General features: G+C 38.1%; 1 protein-coding gene across 10 annotated transcripts in view; it reads left to right on the top strand.

The window, feature by feature from the left end:
* Positions 1 to 26,547, top strand: part of atp8a1 (ATPase phospholipid transporting 8A1) — a 170,256-nt gene that overhangs the window by 64,464 nt on the left and 79,245 nt on the right. For 5 of the 10 annotated variants that reach the window (XR_001641819.1, XM_016573661.1, XM_016573660.1 and 2 more), the window contains exons 5-15: positions 4,957 to 5,002; positions 6,388 to 6,428; positions 8,450 to 8,523; positions 11,484 to 11,553; positions 11,651 to 11,778; positions 12,194 to 12,305; positions 12,387 to 12,552; positions 12,881 to 12,886; positions 16,651 to 16,778; positions 17,156 to 17,233; positions 18,175 to 18,263. Coding sequence is in view for 9 of the 10 variants with exons in the window: in XM_016573661.1 (XP_016429147.1) it covers positions 4,957 to 5,002; positions 6,388 to 6,428; positions 8,450 to 8,523; positions 11,484 to 11,553; positions 11,651 to 11,778; positions 12,194 to 12,305; positions 12,387 to 12,552; positions 12,881 to 12,886; positions 16,651 to 16,778; positions 17,156 to 17,233; positions 18,175 to 18,263 (938 nt within the window). In the remaining variant the exon portion in view is untranslated. Of the gene's footprint in view, positions 1 to 4,956; positions 5,003 to 5,910; positions 5,958 to 6,387; positions 6,429 to 7,565; positions 7,640 to 8,449; positions 8,524 to 11,483; positions 11,554 to 11,650; positions 11,779 to 12,193; positions 12,306 to 12,386; positions 12,553 to 12,880; positions 12,887 to 16,650; positions 16,779 to 17,155; positions 17,234 to 18,174; positions 18,264 to 26,547 lie in introns of those variants that run through there. The other 5 variants (XM_016573662.1, XM_016573659.1, XM_016573657.1 and 2 more) reach the window with 4 other exon arrangements.

Genomic DNA, 26,547 nt, shown 5'->3' with positions numbered 1-26,547 from the left:
ACACCTGTTGGTTGACCTCTGTGCTAGGCTAGGTGTCCATATGTTGTGATCCCCACGGCGATCCCATGTGTGTATTCTTCCACGGTACGGTTCCCCTCTTGGTGAGCCTGTGTCTTTCCCTTGGCAGACTCCGCTCTGCTGTCCCTGCCGGTGTTGTCTCCCTCCTAACTGGGCCGGAGCCACCTCAGAGATATTCCATATGTTGTACTGCCCTTATTGCCCAGCCCAGTCCATATGTGTAATCTCCACATGATACCTCCCTGCGGGCAGGATGTGGATTTTGCAGCGTCCCTGGAAAGGGTACGCTTTCCCACACTGTAAAATCTAATTATTTGGGCTTACTTAAAAAAAGCATGCAAACCGATTGCCTTGAAAAAACTAAGTAAAGTGAAATAGGAATAGTATGTTGTACTGACAAATGCTTAGTTAGTATAGTTTACTTACACGAGAGTTCTAAAAAAGAACTGTAGGGGGTACTTGATCCTTTCATTTAGGTTTACTAATGACTTAGTATAGCTACTCACTGACTCCCAGAGTGCATTGCGGCTGAATAAATTATACAGTTGCTTTGTTTTACAGTTGTTTATTTAATTTGCCAATTTTATTTGCTGTCTTGTGTCAGTAGTAGCACAACAAAAAGAGCAAATAAAATGGCTATTGTTACAATTAATGAAAATAAGTGAAATTGAATTGTCACTAATTAAATCTAAGTAAGGTAAACTATTGGATTTTACAGTGTGTAGGCTTGGTAGTTGCTCACCTTAGTCCTGTGCACTAGTGACACTAGCATGTGATTTTTATTACTTATTTATTTATTTTAAAGAGGGATGAAACGCTTGAAAAGCAGGGTAGGCACACACTGATCAAGTAAAAAAAATAATTTTTAAAAAAATTAATAGATAAAATAACTATAAGCTCCATGTGAATCATCTATTATTCAATTACCTTTCCTGTTGTATTATGTTTTTGGCGTAGTATCGGTTCAGTAGTAGTATCAAGAGATTTTAGTCAGGTATTGTTGTATCAAAGTCAAAATTTTGGTATCGTGACAACACTAGAGTAAATGCATGTGAACTTTATGCAGATAGCTCACTTTTTCCAGTGTATCTTAATCACTTTATCATTGGCAGTTGGAATGATTTTTAATGAGTTGGTTAATGAAGGAGAACTGTGCTGCTCTTAGTGTCTGGAGTGCAGTCGTGCTTGCTGTTGGGTTTTATTCTCTCCTGCCCTTCACAGCTGTTATATTATCTGAGTCAGTTTTTAGACTGCGTTCACGTTTACCTCTTTTACTCTTCCTGATAATTCAATCTCACTCTCTGGTGAATGGTGATCACGTACACGGCAGAATGCATCTCACTCCCATTAGCTGACGCTTTTTTCCTGACCTGAACTATCGTCTTATTTGCCATGTAAATGAATTCCAAGACCTTTTTACACAGAAATTTACATAGAGGAGTGAACACTGAGATAAAAGCACCAGCCCAAGTGGATCCACCATAGTGCTGTGACCCTGAAATCAGAGCCTGCTCTTCCGGATCCCTCTGGACATCCCGCTGGATGCTGTGGTCAGAATGACCAGCGCAACACTTTATATGGGTTTCTGATGCGTTATTCAGGTCTGAGAGGTCAAAACTAGCTCTGGACATGAAGGTCATATGGTAAATTCACCTCCCCACTGTCATGTACCACTCTGCTGTGAGTGGAGGTCACATGACCTTTGCTTTCTCTTCCCTTCAAGTAAAAACAAATTCTAATTTTAGAGGCATCCCATAAGGCGAGAGAAATGCTTCTCTTGTTACTTTGAGTGCTAGCTTTTGTTTGTTAGACTTGGATGGCTTGTTTTTGTATTTAAAGAAATAGTTCACCAGAAAAATAACTCATTTAATTCATTTTCTCAAACTCATGTTCCAAACCTGAATGATTGGCTTTCAAACACAAAAGAAGGTATTTTGCTGTGACCAAGGGCTTTGAACTGTAGCTTTCTAATAGGACATCACAATCTCAAGACATGTGTGAATGGTGTTTTTCTTGAGCCGTCAAGCTTAATGAGCTGTTTTTCATGAGCTGTCAAGGACTTTAAATATGGTGCTTTTTTCCTGCCCTTATTGTAAGAAAAAAAGCTTGATCATGCTGCTAAATATTTCTTAGTCATTTTGATTTATTTATTTGTTAATGTTTTTGAAAGAAGTGTCATTTACTTATCAAGGCTGCATTTATTTGATCAAAAATACAGTAAAATATAATATTGTGAAAATTCATCAATTTAAAATAACTTATATTTCCTTATGTTTTAAATTGTAATTTATTCCTGTAAATACGGCTAAATTACCAGCAGCCATTCAATCTAATATCATTCTAATATGCTGTTAAATAAAAATAAAAAAATTCAGGATTCTTTGATAAAGAGTTCAAAAGATTGATTGAAATAATAGAAATCTTTTATAACATTATGAATGTCTTTACTGTCACTTTTGATAATTTTAATGCATCTTTGCTGAATAAAATAATATTTAAAAAAAAAAATCTTACTGATCCCAAACTTTTGAACAGTTTTTGTTTGTTGCGTTCTTACTGTGTCTTCATATACGAGTTTCAAAAGAAGCCAGTAGGCTCAGTATAATCCATAACTCGTCATAATCCGGCATCTCTAACAACGACCGAGTCTAACAAAGAGGTGACGCGCCAGTGCTTTCCACACAGTGGCCTGCTTATCAGCTGCACCCCACTGTACTCCACTAATCCTTCTGGGATTTAGTGCTGCATCTTACCACAAACCCAAACCACTGTCTCCTCTTTCCCTTTGGGGGCCTTCTTGTATTGTTAAATATCCTCTTGCTCCCATGTTCACTGCAGACAAGCCATCTGTTAGATTAGATGCGTAATCAAATCATCACTTCCCTCCGCAGAGCCTTATCTCTGCTCCATGTTGAGCTGAAGGAAAATGTGAGGGAAATGGAGACAGGAGAGAGTGAGGAGCAGTGGTGGAAAGAGTACTGAAAAAATATACTCAAGTAAAAGTACCATTACCTTCCAAAAAATGTAGTGCGAGTAGAGTAAAAAAATGGATTTAAAAAAACTTTTATTAACGAGCTGCAGTTTTATTAGGCCTACATCACGCGCTGGCACAGATGCAGTATATATACGCCACGGGTCATCAACGTTAGAGAAGATGCGACAGAATTGATGCTTGAAGAATGCACTTCCAGCAGCCATGATAAACAGCAGTTGGTGGTTAAAGTTTTCTATGCACAATTTGATTTGACACAAGTCACGAGACCGATTACTATCTCTCTATCCAATCACGTTGATGGATAAAAATAAAATTAAAATAAGCATGTAACGACCACAAACGGAGGAAAATAGCGGAGTAAAAGTATCGATACATCACTTAAAATGTACTCAAGTAAAAGTACACAAAAATAAAAATTAGAAGAGTTCTAAACTAATGCGCTGTCTTCTGAATCTAACGCACACACACGCTCAGTCACTCACGCAGATCACGTTGCGGCCGCACTCAGACATTCAGGAACAAACTTTTTAGCGCTGCCCCGCAATTTTATCTACTAAATAGCTTAATCGCTCAAGAGCTACATTATCTTTCTCAACAAGGAGCTGGTAGCATCATTGTTTCTAAAGGAATTAAAGCCACGGCTTTACTGTTAATAGAGAAACGCGGCAAAACGGTGGTAATTCATACATAGCCTCTCTTTCTCTCTCTCATAAATGAACACTCGATGAATTACAATTTTCTGAGAATAGAATATTGTAGTGGAGATCGCTAAACTGCAAGCTAACCGCTGTTTTCAGAAAGCAAGCGCGTTTATCCACAGTGGAGAGAGAGCGCGTGCACGCGGTGGCCAGGTTGACAAAGATAAGTAGCACACTTAGCAGATATTTCCGTATTGCGCAAGTGTGAAGCTCTGTTTCGGGGATTACGTCTCTTTATATCAGGCAACCCAGTTGTGTTCCTCTGCGGCCAGATTAAACCTTGTTGTAGCCTCTATTCTTTCTTCAAAACCTCGCACTTTTCTACTCAATTTTAAACGTTGTAAAATTTTAAACAAATTAAGCGCGGTCCACTGCTGCACACGTGCCACAATATCGATACAGGGCCAGCTGTATCGATGCTCGTATCGTCAAATCTCTGTGACGATACATCGTCGTATCGATATTTTGAACACGGCACTAGTAAGCAACAGATGTTTTTTATTTTTGATAAATTGTCTCTATATAAACAAATTTCATTTGGACATTTTCTTAGTAGTCAGTAGCAACATTACTTTATAGAACATTATTTTATAGATATGATCTGCATTTATGTAACTGGTGCTCGTGGAACTTTAAGCATAGTACCGTCATTTTAAGTTATTCAGGTTTCTCTCATGTTGTCTTCCTAACAGCACATAAACCAGCCGTCCTGGACAAACCGAGGTGACACTGGACGTATTTCCCAGTGTTAACCGGGAGGATAATTAGGCAATCAGAGAGCACTGGAGGCAAGAGCACAAATGTATATGTAGAGCTTTTAGAGGCTAATCAGTGTTTTCAGATCACTCTCGCTCATTCGTATTCACTCTCTGTGATGGAAAAGCTCAAAGTGGTTCTTGATTAGAGCAGATCAAACAGCTCTTGTAATCTGGGACAGAAAAGAGTGCTTCAATGGACACACATCTCTCCGCTTCTCGATTAGCAGTTTTATTGATCACTAAAAATGTTAAACATCACTCTTTCTCTATAAAGAATGTTTATTTTATTTTCTAAGAGGTTTTAGTATTTTCTAATGACTTTGTGTTGAATGCATGCTATATTTATATGTCTAATAATTATGTGTGCCAATGTTCTTTTATAGTGCAGAAGAAAGTAATAAAATCCATAAAATAATGTCTGTCCATCTAAAAGTATTTGAAACTTTGATTTGGCTCATTTGATTAATAACTTCTTTTTTTATTTCAGAAACGCCACAATGCTGATAGTGTTGTTAACAAGAAAGAGACACAAGGTAAGACATTCGTTTGCTCAACATTTGTCTTTAAAAACCCTATACATTTGCCTGATTAGAGCAGTTTTCCTCCCTGTTTTGAGGTATTTCCTATTGAAATAAATTTGAAGTGGGATGTAAAGGACTCTCTTAATAGGCAGTAGCTTTAATTTGTCTTACATCCTTGAGTTGTGATTTGCTAGTTAGGCGCTACCCTTCTAATGAGAAATTAGATTGGCCAAAAAATTGGACACAGCCATACAGGATGAGTCAGCATTTAGTAATTAGAAATTTTCATCTTTTTTTTTTCCTGCAAGAAGAAGACCGTCAACTTTAAATGTGTGTGTATATATGTATGCATTTTTATATCATGGGGTCTTGGTCTGTGTTAGGGATCGACAAACCGAGGTGACACTGGACGTATTTCCCAGTGTTAACCGGGAGGATAATTAGGCAATCAGAGAGCACTGGAGGCAAGAGCACAAATGTATATGTAGAGCTTTTAGAGGCTAATCAGTGTTTTCAGATCACTCTCGCTCATTCGTATTCACTCTCTGTGATGGAAAAGCTCAAAGTGGTTCTTGATTAGAGCAGATCAAACAGCTCTTGTAATCTGGGACAGAAAAGAGTGCTTCAATGGACACACATCTCTCCGCTTCTCGATTAGCAGTTTTATTGATCACTAAAAATGTTAAACATCACTCTTTCTCTATAAAGAATGTTTATTTTATTTTCTAAGAGGTTTTAGTATTTTCTAATGACTTTGTGTTGAATGCATGCTATATTTATATGTCTAATAATTATGTGTGCCAATGTTCTTTTATAGTGCAGAAGAAAGTAATAAAATCCATAAAATAATGTCTGTCCATCTAAAAGTATTTGAAACTTTGATTTGGCTCATTTGATTAATAACTTCTTTTTTTATTTCAGAAACGCCACAATGCTGATAGTGTTGTTAACAAGAAAGAGACACAAGGTAAGACATTCGTTTGCTCAACATTTGTCTTTAAAAACCCTATACATTTGCCTGATTAGAGCAGTTTTCCTCCCTGTTTTGAGGTATTTCCTATTGAAATAAATTTGAAGTGGGATGTAAAGGACTCTCTTAATAGGCAGTAGCTTTAATTTGTCTTACATCCTTGAGTTGTGATTTGCTAGTTAGGCGCTACCCTTCTAATGAGAAATTAGATTGGCCAAAAAATTGGACACAGCCATACAGGATGAGTCAGCATTTAGTAATTAGAAATTTTCATCTTTTTTTTTTCCTGCAAGAAGAAGACCGTCAACTTTAAATGTGTGTGTATATATGTATGCATTTTTATATCATGGGGTCTTTGTCTGTGTTAGGGATCTTTTTTTTTTTTTTTTACATTTCACTTATGGTTATCTTTCTGTCTCTTTTGTAGTATTGAGGAACGGCGCTTGGGAGATTGTACATTGGGAGAAGGTACTGCAGCAGATGGTGTTTCTCATACCAATTGCCTCACTGAGTTCCAGCCTGAAAATTAGTTGACATACTCTTAGAAACAGAGTGAGAAATTAGTATGCATATAAAGATGCCCGATGGCGTAAACCAGAGCAGGTTTGGTTTGAAAACAGATACTTTGGTTAGATACTGTTTTCTGAAGAGGGTACTTCCCTCTCTGCTCTTTTTCTTTTGTTCATCTTGACCTAAAGAGTTGAGAATCCAGGAGTAGACTCTAACCAGGCCGCAGCTTACGTGCGGTGTCCATAGAGATCCTAATGCAGCCAGACATAGAGCAGCTTTTCAATGTGTTAATAGAGAGTTGAGCTAATTACCCTGACAGTAACACACAGTCCATAATTATGAAGTGAAAGCAAAAGGAAATGGCTTGAGATATAATTACCTGAGGACTGGACATTCATCACTGTTTGCTTTATTAGTGCACATCTGCGAGAGTGCATTAACTTGTGCCCTGGTGACCTCACCGTGGCATAAAATAGGATGTGATGTCAACTATGACTGCTTACAGTTGTTTCCTTTTAGTATATTATTTTCTGAAGCTGCAATTCTGCTAAAGCGCTGCTAGAATTGACAGTGAAGTACAACATGTTTCTGCTTCAGCTCATTAAATCTAGTTTTATTTTTATTGTCATCTCATCAATATTCAAACAGTTTTGTGGAGCCAGGCTTCTTGTCGCCCTTCCTTTTATTAAGCCACACTGTGACACACTTTGAATTACAGTGCACAGTATAAATAATGAATTTTAATATAGGCCTCCTTATAAATCGTATATCAACTCATGCATATTTAAGTAGCTCTCCACTTTGATTCAAAATAGCAGCTATGAAGCAGCATCTCCCACTTCTACTGGATTATGGCTAATAAGATGATTAAAAATGCAAATCTGAAAAAATTTGTTTATTTGTGGATTTTACAGAGAATACTTTTGATTAAATGGCCTCATTTTAAATGCTAGTCTCAAGTGAAGGCTTATGTTTGGATCCAAGTACCTCCTGAATGAAACAAGTGAAATGAATATTTCTTATTTCTTTACTCTCGCCAGTGGCTGCTAGTTTGCTGTAAAGTTTTTGAATTGATAACTAGTTTGTGTTTTACAGGTTGTGGTTGGAGACATAGTTAAAGTTAATGGCAAAGATTTTGTACCAGCAGATGCTATACTGCTGTCATCCAGGTAGACGAGTCTACGTCATCAGAAAGGAACTTGTCCATCCTTATGCCCCTGTCTCACACTTAACACCCAAAGGAATTGATGATTAACAGGCTAATAACAAATAACCCTGAGACAAAGCTCCAAATCAGTGCAGTGTCATTACAAATGTTATCAGTTGATGGTTTTAATAATATAAATGTCATATATTATCCACAAAGGATGAAGGGTTAAATGACTAGTTCATCCAAAATGGAAAATTCTGCCATTGTTTACTTGCCTTTTTTTGTTCCAAACCTAAAAGTTATAGGGGTTTATTATGAAATAAGGGGCACAAATGGTAGAGTTTTATTTTAAGCCGAGTTGTTCTTTAATAAAATGAGTGAAAAGTCAAAATCAGCACTTCCTTTAGTGGATGTTTGCTTATTGATTAATACTGACCTGATGAAGTTGTCCTCTTCACTGTCAAAATCCAATTGCCAGCCAGGCCTTAAGTTGACCCCAAATTCTGGGGTGTTACAGACATTTACATCAGCCACAGATAACAGTAAAATAAAAGTTTTTCTCACACTTTACTGGTGGTTTAGCCTGGCCTGGGTGGGTTTTGAGCAGTGGACATTGTGTTTTTTCCTCTGTGAAGATTAAACGTTTGTGTGTTTGTTTCTCTCTCCCTGTCTTGTTATGTGTGCTCTTCCTCCTCTGCCCATCTTATGTCCTTTCCCTCCTCTCATCTCCACCTTTCTCCCTCCCCTCCCAACCTCATGTGATGAACAACCTTCTCCCGACTTCACTCGCGTCATTCCCCTTGCGCCGGGGGCTGCTGGGTAAATTAAGGTGTCGGTAGGGGAGGTAGTCCGAGCAGCCAATGGAGATCACCTCCCAGCCGACCTCATCATTCTGTCGTCCAGGTCAGGAACAACTCCGGTTTGCATGCGGGCTGGGTGGGAAGGGGGCAGGGGGTGCACAGGTGGAGAGAATCTGTTACCTTAATATTTCTCTCTCTTTCCATTTTTTTCTTGTTTTGGCCTGATGGTGTTTTGTCAGCTTTTAATGCTATTCTTGGTTATGCCATTTTTTTTAGCAATGATCTGATTGATATTGTTGGGTTCCGCTGGGTGATATCAGTTTTTCTGTATGCATTCAAAAACTATATTATTATAACATTAAGCAATAAGATTATAACATATAGATGTAAAGACCGTCTGATATATTTTTTTAGCAGATTTGAGAGTATTTTGGGAATATACTATATAATATAAATATATTACCTACATTTACCTACATAAGTTTTTACTAAAACATTTTAGTGCAAGAAAAATGAATCTTTTGAAACTGATTCAGTGAAACACAAATTTTGAATAGAGTAATAGAAATTAGTTGAATTTCCCAATTTCTAATATCATTTTGCTATTGAAGTTTAAATCAGTGATGCAGTCAAAACTAAAGGCTCTTACTTAAAAATAGTGAGACATGGATCACAAAACAAATTTTCCAAAAACTTGATGTGTAAATAAAGTGCATTAAAGTTATTTTATTCACAGTGGTGTTTTATTTTGTCACCAGCTAGCCTATATGATTCTGAATATACCTTGTTTTATATTCAATATATTTCTCAGCCACTCTCTGTTTGATAATTGTGCAATTAAAGAGCCTATTGAGACTCAGTATCACGACTCTCAACCTCCCATGCATCATTGTTGGACCTTTTGTCATGAGATTCTTAAATTTAAGCAGACTAGGCACATATTTCTCAGAGGACGACTCCGTTCAACTCCCAACAGAAAATACTGATGAAGCCCTTTCCATAACCGTAGAGACGAGTATTACAAACCTCTGCTTTGTGCTGAAGATGCTTAAGCATGTGCACACAGGAAAAACAAAGAGCTTCTCTAACACAGCTGGAGAAAAGAACCATTGAGTGACTGTAAATGTCACAGCTGTTGGCACAATGCATGGCTTCAGCAGGAGCTCAAACTCTGATGTGACTCTCTGCATGCGGTCACATCACCACAATGTACAGTATTGTCATGAGCCTTTATAGTAAACCACATTGTCCGTATACTGAATCTATGAAATGTTGTTGTTTTTTTCACTCTAAGATAAACATGATGTTTTGGTGGGAACTTGTTACATTTTTGACAACCACAGAAGAAATGAGTATTGACATCTATTTTTGTTTTATACAGACCCAAAGCAGAGCAAACTTTTCTGATAACTTTTCATTTTAAGTACGAGTACTATCTTTTCTGTTCACGCCTGCTATCGTTTATTAAAGGAGAGATGTGTTACAGCTTTGGCCCTGTGTACTCGCTATCCTGCTTTTGCTCTTCTCAGTATTAACACTGAATGTTCATTTGTCTGGTGTGCTGCATCTTTCCTTTGTTGCATGTGGAGGATGTAACTAAAAATAAAAACAGCAGAATGCATGGCCATAAACAAAGATGCATCGAGTGAAAGTTTCCTAATGGCTGAGTGCAAAATGAAAGATCTGGATCTAAGAGAGTCCCATTAGAGCGATATGTTTTTATTTTCAGTCCAAGTACTAAAATGCCTTATGCAGTTTGGGGAAAATATGCTGCCCAGTAGACTTTCCTTACTGAAATAAATAATATCAATATAATTTTAACAGAAAACTGTGCTATCTCTGGAAAAAAGGCATCTTTGATTATGGGTCTTCATTTAGCTGTGTGGTTTTGATTGATGTGAACAAAACTTCTTTAGTTATTAATTATATATGAAATAGTTACATATTTTAGCCAATGCCATTTATCTGTTTTACTTGATATTTTATTAAAGTAGCTATAGGCTGTGCCAATTACTTTTAAGATACACTATTGTTCAAAAGTTTGGGCTTAGTACCATTTTTTTATGTTTTTGAAAGTCTCTTGTACTCACCATGGCTGTATTTATTTAATCAAAAATATAGTCCAAATAGTAATATTGATATTGCAACTCAAAATAACTTTTGACATACATTAAAATATTTAAAATGTAAGTTATTCCCATGATGGCAAAGCTGAATTTTCAGCAGGCATTACTCCAGTCTTCAGTGTCACATGATCTTTCAGAAATCATTCTAATTTGCTGCTCAGTAAACATGTATTATCACAGTTGAAAACAGTTGTGCTTCTTGATATTTTTTTGAAAACCTTGATATATTCTTTTTTCAGAATTCTTTGAATAGAGAATAGCATTTATTTGAAATAGAAATCTTTTGTAGTGTTATTAATGCCTTTACTGTCACTTTTGATCAATTTAATAAGTCCTTGCTCAATAATTGTTAAAAAAAACCTTACTGACCCCAAACTTTTGAACCGTATAAATTAATATTGTATTTATTATATATGTGACCCTGGACCACAAAACCAGTCTTAAGTCGCTGGGGTATATTTGTAGCAATAGCCAAAAAATACATTGTATGGGTCAAAATTGTTCTTTTATGCCAAAAATCATTAGGACATTATGTAAAGATCATAAAGATATTTTGTAAATTTCCTACTGTAAATATAACAAAACTTAATTTTTGATTAGTAATATGCATTGCTAAGAACTTCATTTGGACAACTTTAAAGGCGATTTTCTCAATATTTAGATTTTTTTGCATCCTCAGATTCCAGATTTTCAAATAGTTGTATCTCGGCCAAATATTGTCTTATCCTAACAAACCATACATCAATGGAAAGCTTATTTATTCAGATTTGAGATGGTGTATAAATCTCAATTTCAAAAAATTGACCCTTATGACTGGTTTTGTGGTCCAGGCTCACATATTTCAGTAAACTGCAAAGTATTCTACTGGTGGTGCCATATATCTTCATGATGTATTAAAAATGTATATTTTTTTTCATAATGGTGCTGTTTATTGTAGTGAACCTCAAGGAATGTGCTACATTGAGACCTCAAATCTAGATGGAGAAACTAATCTCAAGATCAGACAGGTGATTTTTGCCCCCCCCCGATATCATACCTACTGCTATTAATTAATACTGTTTACTGGTGTGAATTGTATTACTTAGTGTTTTTTGTTATACTCAGGGTCTGCAGATCACTACGGACATAAAGGACATTGACAGTCTAATGCGTCTGTCTGGACGGATGGAATGTGAGAGTCCCAACAGACACCTGTATGAGTTTGTGGGCAATATTCGCCTGGATGGACACAGGTATGAGAAAATCGACATACAGAGTGTGAGTGATAAAGGTCAAATTTGGATTGAGGTGAATGAAAGAAAAACAGAAACAATAACAGAAATGTTCAGGCTGACTTCAGCCTTGTATTTCATTAGTCTGAGATACTGATGAGCGTGAGAAGTTAATTTTAGCAGGAAGGGTTCGATCGAAGTTGAAGAATGAAAATGTCTCACTGATAATTGAAGGCAGGTTTAATTGCGTATTGATATTTAGGAAGGAACAAATCTATACTTTATAAAATACCAAATGTGTTGTGTTTTCACTAAACTTCCCTCTGTGCATTTATTTATATCTAACATCACATTCTCCTGCTGTTATGCTGTGTTTTTTTGGGTTGGATTAATTTTTTTAAATGTTAATCAATTGTTGGTTTTGCTCCATATTTAGCACCGTACCACTCGGTCCTGATCAGATCTTGCTGAGAGGAGCACAACTCAGGAACACACAGTGGGTCCACGGTATCGTGGTCTACACAGGACACGACACCAAACTCATGCAGGTAATCTGTCTGCTTCAGTCTACTTCAGTCGTATCCCAAATCCAGCTTCAATCTGAGAAATCTTGAGTTTTGTGTTTCCAGAACTCCACGTCCCCCCCTCTGAAGCTTTCCAACGTGGAGCGCATCACCAACTTTCAGATCCTCTTGCTTTTTGGCTGTCTCTTGGCCATTTCGTTGGTGTGCTCCATAGGCCAGACCATCTGGAAGTACCAGTATGGCAATGACGCCTGGTACATGGACCTCAACTGTAAGAACCAGACCCCCTTTCCTTCTGTTATGCTAGACCGCTTGCGTGTCTATGTGTGCTTTCATTTTTTTTGTTATCGTCAGTAATTTTCGTCTTCCCTTTATGTAAACAAATATGCATTGCATATGTGAATATTTGTCAATAAAAAGGGAAAGGAGAACTTTTCCCTTTTAGTTCTAATATGCATAGACACATGAATGTATAAATGGTTGAATATCACGAACGCTGCTGTACTTCTTTTTTTCGTTCGTTTTGTTATCAGCTTCCTTTCTAACATTCTGTTTGGTTTGTGTTTTTTGTTTCTTTGTTGTTGTCATTTTCTTAACAGCTCCAGGTAACAACCATTTAAAACCCTTGGCCATCTGTGAATGACCCCTCCTTACTAACCCCTAACTGAAGCTCAGCTTTTGCTAAGCTACCGAAGCCACTTATATGGTTGCCCTACATTGTGAGGGTAATTGCAGAGGACAGCACACACACCAGGAATCCAATGATAGGTTTTTCCCTTCCAGCTCTACACTGTGTAGACCCTCTTAATGCCTGATGTCAAAAACGTGCCTTCCCTTTCTTTATTTTGGTGACACGTTAAACACTTCGTAAGCTCCGGCTTCGGCCGCGCCAGCGTCCTTTCGCTCGTGCCTAACAAATGAGCCACGACAGTAAGCCTCGGACCCAAAGAAACACACGTGGAGAGGAGCGAGTTACCCACGGGCGCTGTCAGTGCAAGAGTTAGAAACGTGTTCCCGTGCAGAAGCAGAAGACCCTGGAGGTCAAACCATGACATTTTCTAAATGCCCCCCTTTTCCTCTTACCCACCTCCTCGTTCAGCTGTGTTTGTTATACCGGTGCTGACAGACGAGACCGAAAAGGCCCAGCTCTGGAGAAGATGAGCAAATCCATGCTAATAGGCTTAATGTTTGGGTTGTAAAAGTACGATATTAAGAAATACAACACTGCCTTTAATTTTTAATGAGCAGTGATGGGAACACATCTGTTGCATGCCTTGAGCATTGCAAGTAATTGAAAACGAAAAAAATGAACAATTTTGTGCACCAACAAGAGGCGAAAATGTGTTACATTGTTGGCAGGAGACGCTTGCAAATTAATTAACGTGTCACCACCATCATTACTCTTGATTTAAATAGGAGGGTCTGTTTCTGTCCGAATCGATCGCAGCTTGTTTTATGGCCTACACAGTTCCCTTCTTGGTATGCTCTGAGAGTTCATCGAAAATGTTGTCAAATGCTGAGATGCACCACCATGAATGCTGGGTTCCATCTGTAATCATTCACATCCAGCGCAGTCATTTGGAAAGGAAATAACAATGATGTTGGGTGCCATGTGAGGGAACAGTGAGGTCATAAAGTAGGTATCCATCATGAAATTGATTATTCCTCTAAAGGAGGGAGACTCTGTCTCATGTTTGTTGTTTGCCCTCCTAGTGGAGCTGTAAAAGGGAGATGTGGCATTGATTTGTCGTTTACATGCTTTTGCAGATTATACTTACTTTATAAACCAAGGCCACTTCCTGCTTTTTCAGTCAGTGGTATAATCATATAATCACGGATTCATGATAAAACGATTAGGGTTAATAATACCTGGAGGGAGCTAGTACACTACCATTCAGATTTGTGTTATTTTTTAAAATAAATGAATACTTGCATTTAGCGAGGATGCATTGAAAGTAAAGAGACTTGTAATGTCACAAAAGATTTCTATTTCAAATAAACAGTTTCTATTAATAAAAAAAAAATACTGAAAAAAAGTATCACGTTTCCACAGAAATATTGCGCAGAAAACTGTTTATAAATACAGTTTTAAAACATTAAAATGGAAAACAGTTATTTTAAATTGTAATAATGTGGCACAATATTACTGATTTTATTTATGTACGTACATATGTATTTATGTATGTATTTAATTATTTTATTTACCAAATAAATCCAGCCTTGATTAGCATAAGGGACTTCTTTCAAAAACATTAAAAACTCTTAATGCCCCCAAATTTTTTAATGGCATTGTAACCGTTTAGCATTTCTATTCATTGAAATAGCAGTTGCACAAGAACAGAATTTGAAAACTTTTAATTAGTCAGAATACAGACTTCGTCTGAATAGCTGTCAACGGAGAAAAATGTTTTATGCAACCAGATGGTGTAGTTATGACATCTGCAAGCTAACTGGGTCACACTAACCAGCCAACTCTTGACCTCTTGGGCATGATTGGATCTATTTGGTTTTGTGCTGCTGGATGTCAGATTACGATTCATCCCCAGAGGTAAAAACAATGCAATAGCTGTGCTTGAAGATTGGGTTAGCAGGCGTACACTGAGGGCGACGGATACACACCTTCCACTCATTAGTCTGAGCGTTGCACACTTCAGGCAGATGAGTAATTATTCGTCATAAATAATTCATTTGACTTTGAACCCCTGTGATATTTTACTCTGCTTCTGCCCAGTATATATCCAAACCAATGCATGTGCCTCTATGCAGATGGGCCTCCAGAGCACTTGAGCAGCAGTCATTTGTTATGCATTCACGCCACCTGCAACAACAGTCACCCATGTTGAACTCCTGACCATGAAATAACAGGTAGCAGGTTTTGTGCCGCACAAATGCTTGACTGGTGTCTTGAGAAGTGCTGACCCCGCAGCGCGACTCCTTGCTGCACTGATGTCAGTGGACCTGCAGTAGCTAACTAAGAGAGATGGTGCTGCATCTTCCTGCATGCTTCAGAATGTCGTGTGAGCATGTGGAGCGGTGAAGGTTAGCGATTAGAGATGCATTTGTTTACTGTAGCATGTTGAATGCAGAGAAGTTGTCTTCTTTATTGCCAACTTGGTGTTTGTTGGGTGTAGTTTTTTAACTAGAATATTCAGTAGTCAGGAAATAAGTTTTGAGTAGTTTCCGATGCAGCCAAAAATCTTCTACCAGGAAAGGTCTTCTTCAGCCGACATGCAAGAGACAGTCAAACTTTGTTCAGTGTTACTTGTACCATGTTTCGGATCTTCCAAATGATTGAAATATCTCTAAATGTCACATCTCTCTGTTCGGCTCCATGTGATTGGAAGGTACTTTAGACTGGTCTTCCTCCTTTACACTGAAACATCCAAACTGATTGTCTTCCTTCCCACCACTAGCCAAATCCTCTTCCTCTCTCCGTGAGTCAGTTCCAATAGCAGTTGTATGATTGCCCAGCCCCTCTAGTTCTATGACTCTGTATGAGAAAAGCGCTCCCTCTCCTAACTGCTCAGAAAGAGAATTTGCATTCTGTGGATCCCCAGGTAAAGCTTTTTATTCATGCTTAAAGTCAACATGAAGTCAAAAAGAACCCATTTACTTTCTTAAAAAACGCTCTTGGTCTCGTTATGGACATTTCATCAGTGTTTAATGTTAACAAATATGGGTAAAATAAAATGTTATGACGCATATGACAGCAGAATTAGAATTTTATTTTTGTTTAAGGCTAGTGTAATGTTTTAGATCTTGCTAATAGTTAATGTAGTTTAATGTATTTCTCTCTTTGAATATCCTTTTAAACATGGTCATATGTCAAAGTAAAATGGGTTGTGAATATTGTTTCATGTTGATTTTAACACTATGTGTGAGCTGTCTTGTGTCTGTGGTCTTATTTTTATTGATTACATTTTTGTTTCTCTTTGTGCTGCTCTCTTTGTTAAATTTGGTGTTTGATTTAAGATTGAAAATCATGATTACCCACCCCCAGTGCATTGTGGGATTATGTGTTGCTTTGAATCTTGCCCATATTGCCAAGGCTGCCGCTATGATGTCAAAGAATCGAGTTTAGCTACTAATTAATGGAGACCTGATTGGAGAATTGAATGAATTTGTAGGTTAGAGGCTTACTGGAGAGATTGGGTGGAAGAGTTCTATAGTGTTTGCACAACGCTCACACAACGCTAGTGGAGCATTGTGGAAACGTTGCAAATTAGACCAGATGAGCTTGTGGCATAATTGTCCTTCCATCATTTCTCCTCAGTCCACCCCATCCCATCTTGCCTTTCATAGCTCAGAAACATTCTGTCAGCTTACTTACCTCTCTCTCCTCTTCCTCCCCTCGCTCTTCTTTTTCCAGATGGTGCAGCGGCCAACTTCGGCCTGAACTTCCTCACCTTCATCATCCTCTTCAACAACCTGATTCCCATCAGTCTTCTGGTGACTCTAGAGGTCATCAAGTTCGTCCAGGCTTTCTTCATCAACTGGGTGAGTGTGAGGCTGAGCTGCGGGAGCTCTGTCTGTGTGATAAATCTGCTGTCTTTGAAATGCAGACTGCCTAAACCTCCAGGGCCAATCCCAGAAAACTTCACCGCCCAAACGAAAGTGGAGCTTTATCAAAATAACCCATTTGAAGATGCCAAAATTGGATTTGGGGCAAGGTGCTTATAGCAAACAGACACCGCTTTTAGATGCAGTGGAGTTTTGTGAATTCCCATCGAGTGTCAAGACTTTTGAGCGGTTGTTTCATTCCTTTTGTTTTGATTGACAGAGTATGAAAAAGAGCGGTATATGTTTTGGGAGTCCAGATGGCAAGGTATTAATAGAAAATGGTTGTGATTATTAATTCTGCCTGGTGATTTTAGGACACTGACATGCTGTATGAAGTCACCAACACACCAGCTATGGCCCGGACATCAAACCTGAATGAGGAGTTGGGACAGGTACTGCTTGCCCTCAGGTTCAGAAATAAACTAATTTATGAACAAAAATATTTGCAAAAACTAATTTCATGCAATTATGCATAATATATACTACTCTTCAGCTGAAATTAATACTTTTACAGCAATGTTTCTTGAGCACCAAATCAGCATATTAAAATGATTTCTGAAGGATTATGTGAGGCTAAAGCCTGGAGAAATTGCTGCTTTAAAAATTACATTTAAAAATGTGTTAAAATAGAAAACAGTTATTTTATATTGTAATATTTTGCAATATTGCTATTTTTGTGTTTTTCATCAACAAAATTGTATTTGCGGGCATAATAGACTTGATAAAAATTGGGGAAAAAATCTTATTGACCACAAACGTTTGAACCATAGTGTATTGATTCCATATTGATTATTGACCATAATTTAAAATGTTATAAATATTATTTGCCAATATTGGATAGTTAATTGTTCTTTTTTCATTTCCCCTGTTTTTATCTTATAGATCACCTTTGCTATCATGTAATGCTCATTTTAAATTAATCTTTGAAAACACTTATTAAACACTTATTAAATAACACCGTTAAATGTAACAGATCACAAAATGTGTAGTTTTTTTTTTTTTGTAGATTTATTTAGGCGAAATTATATAGAATTTTAATATCAGCCATTCATCAGCTATCGGCTATCAGCCATAACACAATTTATCAGTTTAGCTGTAATGCTTAGAATTTTATTAGGGAATACAGCCTAATGCCAGTTAATACAATAAAGACCCACTTTTCACAATCTAGTTTATTCCTGATGCGTTAAATCAAGTCCCTCCTTGCGTTGTTTCTGTAGAATATTCTGTTTTATGCAGAATAAGTTGCATTACGGAAGTAAAATGGGTTGAAAATATTTTCTTTGTGTATCTACTTAACTCTAGTTTATTGATCTCTCTTTCCTGAAACCAGGTGAAGTACATCTTTTCGGACAAGACAGGCACCCTGACCTGCAACGTCATGCAGTTTAAGAAGTGCACAATTGCAGGCGTGGCCTACGGGTAAGGCTCTGTTTCACATGGCTTTCATAATCAGTAGAGTGTACATCTGGCTCTAGCTGTCTTGTCCTCCGCTCCCTTGTTAGCAGCTGCCTCGATTCTTCTCTGCACAGCCAGAGCGATTCTATAAATATCAGAGAAGGGGACTCGCAGATTTTCTTTCCCTTGTTTTTTTTTTTTTTTACTTGCTTCGATAGGAACACTGCGTTTCTGGTTGCCTATTTGTCTAACTTTGGACATTTTTATGGGACATGCATATACAGTGGGTACAGAAAGTATTCAGACCCCCTTAAATTTTTCACTCTTTGTTATATTGCAGTCATTTGCTAAAATCATTTAAGTTAATTTTTTTTCCTCATTAATGTACACACAGCACCCCATATTGACAGAAAAACACAGAATTGTTGACATCTTTGCAGATTTATTAAAAAAGAAAAACGGAAATATCACATGGTCCTAAGTATTCAGACCCTTTGCTCAGTATTTAGTAGAAGCACCCTTTTAATCTAATACAGCCATGAGTCTTTTTGGGAAAGATCCAACAAGTTTTTCACACCTGGATTTGGGAATCCTCTGCCATTCCTCCTTGCAGATCCTCTCCAGTTCTGTCAGGTTGGATGGTAAACATTGGTGGACAGCCATTTTTAGGTCTCTCCAGAGATGCTCAATTGAGTTTAAGTCAGGGCTCTGGCTGGGCCATTCAAGAACAGTCACAGAGTTGTTGTGAAGCCACTCCTTCGTTATTTTAGCTGTGTGCTTAGGGTCATTGTCTTGTTGGAAGGTAAACCTTCAGCCCAGTCTGAGGTCCTGAGCACTCTGGAGAAGGTTTTCATCCAGGATATCCCTGTACTTGGCCGCATTCATCTTTCCCTCAATTGCAACCAGTCGTCCTGTCCCTGCAGCTGAAAAACACCCCCACAGCATGATGCTGCCACCACCATGCTTCACTGTTGGGACTGTATTGGACAGGTGCCTGGTTTTCTCCACACATACCGCTTAGAATTAAGGCCAAAAAGTTCTATCTTGGTCTCATCAGACCAGAGAATCTTATTTCTCACCATCTTGGAGTCCTTCAGGTGTTTTTTTAGCAAACTCCATGCGGGCTTTCATGTGTCTTGCACTGAGGAGAGGCTTCCGTCGGGCCACTCTGCCATAAAGCCCCGACTGGTGGAGGGCTGCAGTGATGGTTGACTTTCTACAACTTTCTCCCATCTCCCGACTGCATCTCTGGAGCTCAGCCACAGTGATCTTTGGGTTCTTCTTTACCTCTCTCACCAAGGCTCTTCTCCCCCAATAGCTCAGTTTGGCCGGACGGCCAGCTCTAGGAAGGCTTCTGGTCGTCCCAAACGTCTTCCATTTAAGGATTATGGAGGCCACCGTGCTCTTAGGAACCTTAAGTGCAGCAGAAATTTTTCTGTAACCTTGGCCAGATCTGTGCCTTGCCACAATTCTGTCTCTGAGCTCTTCAGGCAGTTCCTTTGACCTCATGATTCTCATTTGCTCTGACATGCACTGTGAGCTGTAAGGTCTTATATAGACAGGTGTGTGGCTTTCCTAATCAAGTCCAATCAGTATAATCAAACACAGCTGGACTCAAATGAAGGTGTAGAACCATCTCAAGGATGATCAGAACAAATGGACAGCACCTGAGTTAAATATATGAGAGTCACAGCAAAGGGTCTGAATACTTAAGACCATGTGATATTTCAGTTTTTCTTTTGTAATAAATCTGCAAAAATGTCAACAATTCTGTGTTTTTCTGTCAATATGGGGTGCTATGTGTACATTAATGAGGAAAAAAAATTAACAAATGATTTTAGCAAATGGCTGCAATATAACAAAGAGTGAAAAATTTAAGGGGGTCTGAATACTTTCCGTACCCACTGTATATACACATATATGTGTTCTAAAACTAGATATAGAACATTTTGTTAGACACAGCTGTATTTATAAGCTTAAAGTGTTGTGAATGGTGAAATTTCCTCTGTGCTGCAGCTGATACCATGCAAGTGTGTCTTTGAAGAAATGTTCATCAGCGTGCTCAGCATGTGGCAGAGCTCTCTTCCATATCTGTGTTTTCCCTTCTCACTGGATAGATTTTATGACTGCAGTGATGTTTATGGTAAGCAGTCTACGAAAGATGAGGCATATTGGACGAGGTCACGTCGAGGCCATGGCTCTGAGCTTATTGGATGCTTACATGCACAAGGACTTCAGATCTTATCACAGACATGCCAACCATCACAAAATACAGCCTTATGTTCACATTCAAGTTTAATGGTGTCTCTTTATGTTCTGCATTCGGAGAATAAAGCACATGGCGGCAATATCAGTGCTGGATCTAAATTATATCTTCTCCAGCATTAGGAGCAACATTAATCCTATTAGCTCAATTAAAACTCTTCTGAGATGAAGGAGATTCAAGAGGCACTTCGTCTGTGACACTTAAAGGAAGACACTCACTGGAAATGTTCTTATGTTAAACAAGGTTTGCAATTCTAATGCTAGTGCTTCCAAGGCAGCAAAATAATAGCGTTAAAGTTTGGTTAGTCACTTGTTTTTTTAGGGGGTGGCTGTGTTTTTTTTTTTCCCTTTACTAGTAATAAGTCATTTGCTGTGTGAATTCACAGGTTAGACTTCGCCGAACATGACCTTTAGTACTGAGTAAAACACAAGACGAACTATTATACTTTATAATTTATACACTGCCATTCATCATATATCACTACTATTAAAAATTTTGGGGCCGTAAGATATTTTAAATATTGTTTTGAAAGAAGTCTTATGCTCACCAAGCCTGCATTTTTTTAAATAAAAAATACAGTAAAAACTGTAGTATTTTGAAATAATATTACAGTTTAAAATAACTGTTTTCTATTTAAATATGTTTAAAGATGTAATTTATTCCTGTGATGATAAAGCTGAATTTTCCGCAGGCAATGATCCTTCACACATGATCCTTCAGAAGTCATTCTAATATTGCTGTCACTTTTGATCAATTTGATGCATCCTTGCTGAAAAAAAAAAAAGATTGAAAAAAATGTAATGGTAGCGTACAAATTAAGTATTGATGAAATCTGTAACATTGATGAAGTTTAGACTGAATTAAGAAAAAAGGATTGTGATGAAGGTCAGTTATTTTTTTTTTTTGGGTGACATTTATTCCAGACCCTCTGTGTTCCACCACAGAGAACCACCAAATCAAAGCAAGATCATATGAAGCTCTTACATTTTTACTCCCTAATCCTACAGCCTTGACCTTTACACCAGCTAAATTACAAAGCTGATGCTTTGCCAGTAGGGTTGCCAAGTCCGTAGATTTACAGTAAAATTGGGCTACTTTTACACTGTTGCTGCAGGTTGGTTTTTAGTCCGCGGGTTAAAGCAATGTGTCCCTCACCCACCCGGAACATGATTTTGACAGAGCGGACCTGCAGAAAAAACATGATTGAGCTCGTTTTGAATAGCAGTTGGGCTGTTTTTTTTTTGTTTTTTTTCTCAAACCTGGCAACCCTGCTTCTGAGCCAGCATCATGCCAGTTCAGTTCCTCAAGACTTTTCTTTCTGTCTGTGTAGAGGAGGAATCCCTCTGCTTATCATTTGGTGAAGTCAGCGCGGTACCGGTTTAATCACTCCTCTCACAAGTATGTCCATGGCCCTTTGACGCTTGCAAACTGGCCTGTATTTCAGAAGCAAGTCCTTGTCCTCCACCTCATGAATATGGATGCCATCTTTTATCAGCTTCAATAAACTTGGTCCTGTTTGATGATGCATCCCTCCTCCTCTCCTCTTTCTGGGAGTCGGAGCGAGTACAGCCACCGCACCAAGTCATTGATGTTTTTGAAGCATGACATCTTTTCTTACAGTGAGTGGGGAAACTTGGTGCAAGCCCAAAGGAAGAGTTTGATGTGAAATATAGCCTAGATTTTTGACTTGACATGTTTGTTGGACTGGAAAAACCAACATGCTGCTAGTGTAGCATGCTGGAGTCCTGGTGTTAATGCTGAGACGAACTGACGTCTTTCCACTAGACCTTGTCTTTTATGTCTTTCTTTTCTGTTACGTCTGAGTTGAATTTCTTGAAGTTCTTCGATTTTATTTCCACATGTCTTAATTTTAAGTTCTCTTTACTAACCCAAATAAAACTCAAGGCATCTCCTAAATCTACAGCAACTACTGAAGACTCCAGCACATATTTTTTTGTCTTTATTGTTCATTTATACTTTTCAAACCTTCAAATCTTGTCAACTCTTGTAAACAAAGGAGCGGGGTTATTTTAGTATCTTTTATATGTTATTATAGTAATTAATATTTTGAATTGGCTTTCTTTATATATATATATATATATACAGTGGGTACGGAAAGTATTCAGACCCCCTTAAATTTTTCACTATTTGTTATATTGCATAGTGTAATGCAAATAATCAATTATCTGCTGTAGATAAGTTACCAATTAGATAAAATGGCAAGAAAAAAGACAGAAAGATTATGAAATTAACAATAACACAGCTACATATATGTATATATACTGTATACAGTGGGTACGGAAAGTATTCAGACCCCCTTAAATTTTTCACTTTTTGTTATATTGCAGCCATTTGCTAAAATCATTTAAGTTAATTTTTTTTCCTCATTAATGTACACATAGCACCCCATATTGACAGAAAAACACAGATTTGTTGACATTTTTGCAGATTTATTAAAAAAGAAAAACTGAAATATCACATGGTCTTAAGTATTCAGACCCTTTGCTGTGACACTCATATATTTAACTCAGGTGCTGTCCATTTGTTCTGATCATCCTTGAGATGGTTCTACACCTTCATTTGAGTCCAGCTGTGTTTGATTATACTGATTGGACTTGATTAGGAAAGCCACACACCTGTCTATATAAGACCTTACAGCTCACAGTGCATGTCAGAGCAAATGAGAATCATGAGGTCAAAGGAATTGCCTGAAGAGCTCAGAGACAGAATTGTGGCAAGGCACAGATCTGGCCAAGGTTACAAAAAAATTTCTGTTGCACTTAAGGTTCCTAAGAGCACAGTGGCCTCCATAATCCTTAAATGGAAGACGTTTGGGACGACCAGAACCCTTCCTAGAGCTGGCCGTCTGGCCAAACTGAGCTATCGGGGGAGAAGAGCCTTGGTGAGAGAGGTAAAGAAGAACCCAAAGATCACTGTGGCTGAGCTCCAGAGATGCAGTCGGGGGATGGGAGAAAGTTGTAGAAAGTCAACCATCACTGCAGCCCTCCACCAGTTGGGGCTTTATGGCAGAGTGGCCCGACGGAAGCCTCTCCTCAGTGCAAGACACATGAAAGCCCGCATGGAGTTTGCTAAAAAAACACCTGAAGGACTCCAAGATGGTGAGAAATAAGATTCTCTGGTCTGATGAGACCAAGATAGAACTTTTTGGCCTTAATTCTAAGCGGTATGTGTGGAGAAAACCAGGCACTGCTCATCACCTGTTCAATACAGTCCCAACAGTGAAGCATGGTGGTGGCAGCATCATGCTGTGGGGTTGTTTTTCAGCTGCAGGGACAGGACGAGTGGTTGCAATCGAGGGAAAGATGAATGCGGCTAAGTACAGGGATATCCTGGACGAAAACCTTCTCCAGAGTGCTCAGGACCTCAGACTGGGCCGAAGGTTTACCTTCCAACAAGACAATGACCCTAAGCACACAGCTAAAATAACGAAGGAGTGGCTTCACAACAACTCTGTGACTGTTCTTGAATGGCCCAGCCAGAGCCCTGACTTAAGCCCAATTGAGCATCTCTGGAGAGACCTAAAGATGGCTGTCCACCAACGTTTACCATCCAACCTGATAGAACTGGAGAGGATCTGCAAGGAGGAATGGCAGAGGATCCCCAAATCCAGGTGTGATAAACTTGTTGCATCTTTCCCAAAAAGGCTCATGGCTGTATTAGATCAAAAGGGTGCTTCTACTAAATACTGAGCAACGGGTCTGAATACTTAGGACCATGTGATATTTCAGTTTTTCTTTTTTAATAAATCTGCAAAAATGTCAACAATTCTGTGTTTTTCTGTCAATATGGGGTGCTGTGTGTACATTAATGAGGAAAAAAAATTAACTTAAATGATTTTAGCAAATGGCTGCAATATAACAAAGAGTTAAAAATTTAAGGGGGTCTGAATACTTTCCGTACCCACTGTATATATATATATCATTTTAATAATTTACTTTTTAGTAATTTTTTTAGCTTTTTGTTTGCTTTAGTACTTCAAACTAATCTTATTTTATTTCAGTTAATTGCCAAGACAACATTTCTAATTTTTTTTTCCTAAAATTTGTTTTACTTTTTCACCTGTGTTTCAGTTAACAAAAAGATTTGAATAGTTTTAGTTTAAATTAACAATAACAACGCTGTACAATGGACTTGAATGCTTTTTGCACACATAAAGGTGTCTCTGTCAAAGCATTGGAGTGTTTTCTGTCCTCATAGTCTTAATTTTAGACATTTATAGCCATATGTCTAATGTAAAACAAAGATCTGACATTCTCAAAAAAGGGTGTGATGTGTTTTGTTTTTCCTTTACCTGCCCTGCCATGTCCTTTGTCCCCTTTCACTTGTGTTACGTTGCACAGCTAATTAAATAGAACAGTAGTTAATGAAGAAATCCCTTTGGGTGAAGATTTTAATTAATTTGATGAGCTTTCATGGAGACACGATTGCCAAAGTGCTCTTTAGCCATCAGCACTAGAGAAATTATTGTGTCTGATCATATTTTTTCCTTATTTCTTTTGCTTTTAGTGTTACAAGTTTTGGACTGTAATGACTGTGCTTGGCTTGTGAAGCTGTGCAGTTTTTTATGGATGGTAATTGGCGCTTCTTTTCTTTGCCAAATCCTCATCTTTTGCTCAGCTTATTTATAGGCCTACATCAGGGTCTCCACTGGCCCCATCTCCTTTACAACTTGTTAAAAACACATTAACGTGTGTAGCCTGGATCTAGCTTGGCATATTACTCAACATAGTGTATAGTCTCAGGCAGAAACATTGGGTGATTGACAAACAAGATGATTATGTGGTGCAGCAAGAGTGCTGTTTACACCGCTTTTGTTGCTTGTTTTTCAGTTATTGTGTGTAAATGTCCAGCTGTACTCACCCCGCCCCCAAATGTCTCATGGGTTAGATGTGGTCTCATCTGTGCACATGGTACAGTAGCTAATGAATCTGATAAACATTACCTATTTAGGTCAGGTGGTAGGTGGGGGTCTGATTCCATATTGTCAGAATTCCTGTGAACTATTTGCATGTAAGACTATTTCATAAGATTATACTACTGAATTGCTAGGTAGTCATTTGGCAAATAATGTTCCCCAAAATGACTTAGAAAATAAAGTACGCAAGTTTTTATGAAGCAAGTTGTGATTTAAACCAGAGTTAAAGGGTTAGTTCACCCAAAAATGAAAATTAGCCCACAAATTACTCACCCTCAAGTCATCCTAGGTGTATATGGCTTTCTTCTTTCAGACGAATCCAGTCAGAGTTATATTAAAGATTGTCTTTGATCTTTCAAGCTGTTTAATGCCACTCAGCGGGTGTTTGGTATCGGTACTCGGTATCGGCAAGTACCAAAAATAAAAGTATCGGTATCGGGCGAGAACTGGAAAAAGTGGTATCGGTGCATCCCTATTAAAAATTGTCTTTGATCTTTCAAGCTCTATCGTTGCACTCAAGCGGGTGTTGCATGCATCAGTCCAAAAGAAGTTAAATAAAAAGCGCCCATCCATAAAAAATGTCTCACACGGCTCACACGCTGACCTCATACGTCATGCTCCCGGAGCTGCTTCCGTGTACAACTGTTGGCGCAAGCTACATTAAAGTGATTATTACGTTTTGAATATGGATATTTTTCTTACAAAAACGCATCGATTCGCTACGGGAGGCCTTTGTTCACCCCCCGGAGCCATGTGAGGCACTTTTTTTTTTATGGATGGGCACTTTTTATTTAACTGCTTTTGGACGGATGCATGCAACACCCGCTGAGTGGCATTAAACAGCTTGAAAGATCAAAGACCATTTTTAATATAACTCCGACTGGATTCGTCTGAAAGAAGAAAGTCATATACACCTAGGATGACTTGAGGGTGAGTAATTTGTGGGCTAATTTTCATTTTTGGGTGAACTAACCCTTTAATGCCCTTGGTCTGTCTCAATATTTTTAAATAAAGTATTATTTTGAAATGTTGCAATTTTTTTAATTTAACTGTTTGAGCATTTAGACAACATTTTAAAAAGAAACCTAAATCTTTTTTTTTTTTTT

Source organism: Sinocyclocheilus rhinocerous, unplaced genomic scaffold (genome assembly GCF_001515625.1).
Source record: "Sinocyclocheilus rhinocerous isolate Xijiao unplaced genomic scaffold, SAMN03320098_v1.1 scaffold111, whole genome shotgun sequence".
In the NCBI taxonomy this organism is placed as follows: Eukaryota; Metazoa; Chordata; class Actinopteri; order Cypriniformes; family Cyprinidae; genus Sinocyclocheilus; species Sinocyclocheilus rhinocerous.
The sequence above is the reverse complement of the archived record's forward strand: the minus strand, read 5'-3'. Positions and strand labels throughout refer to the sequence as shown.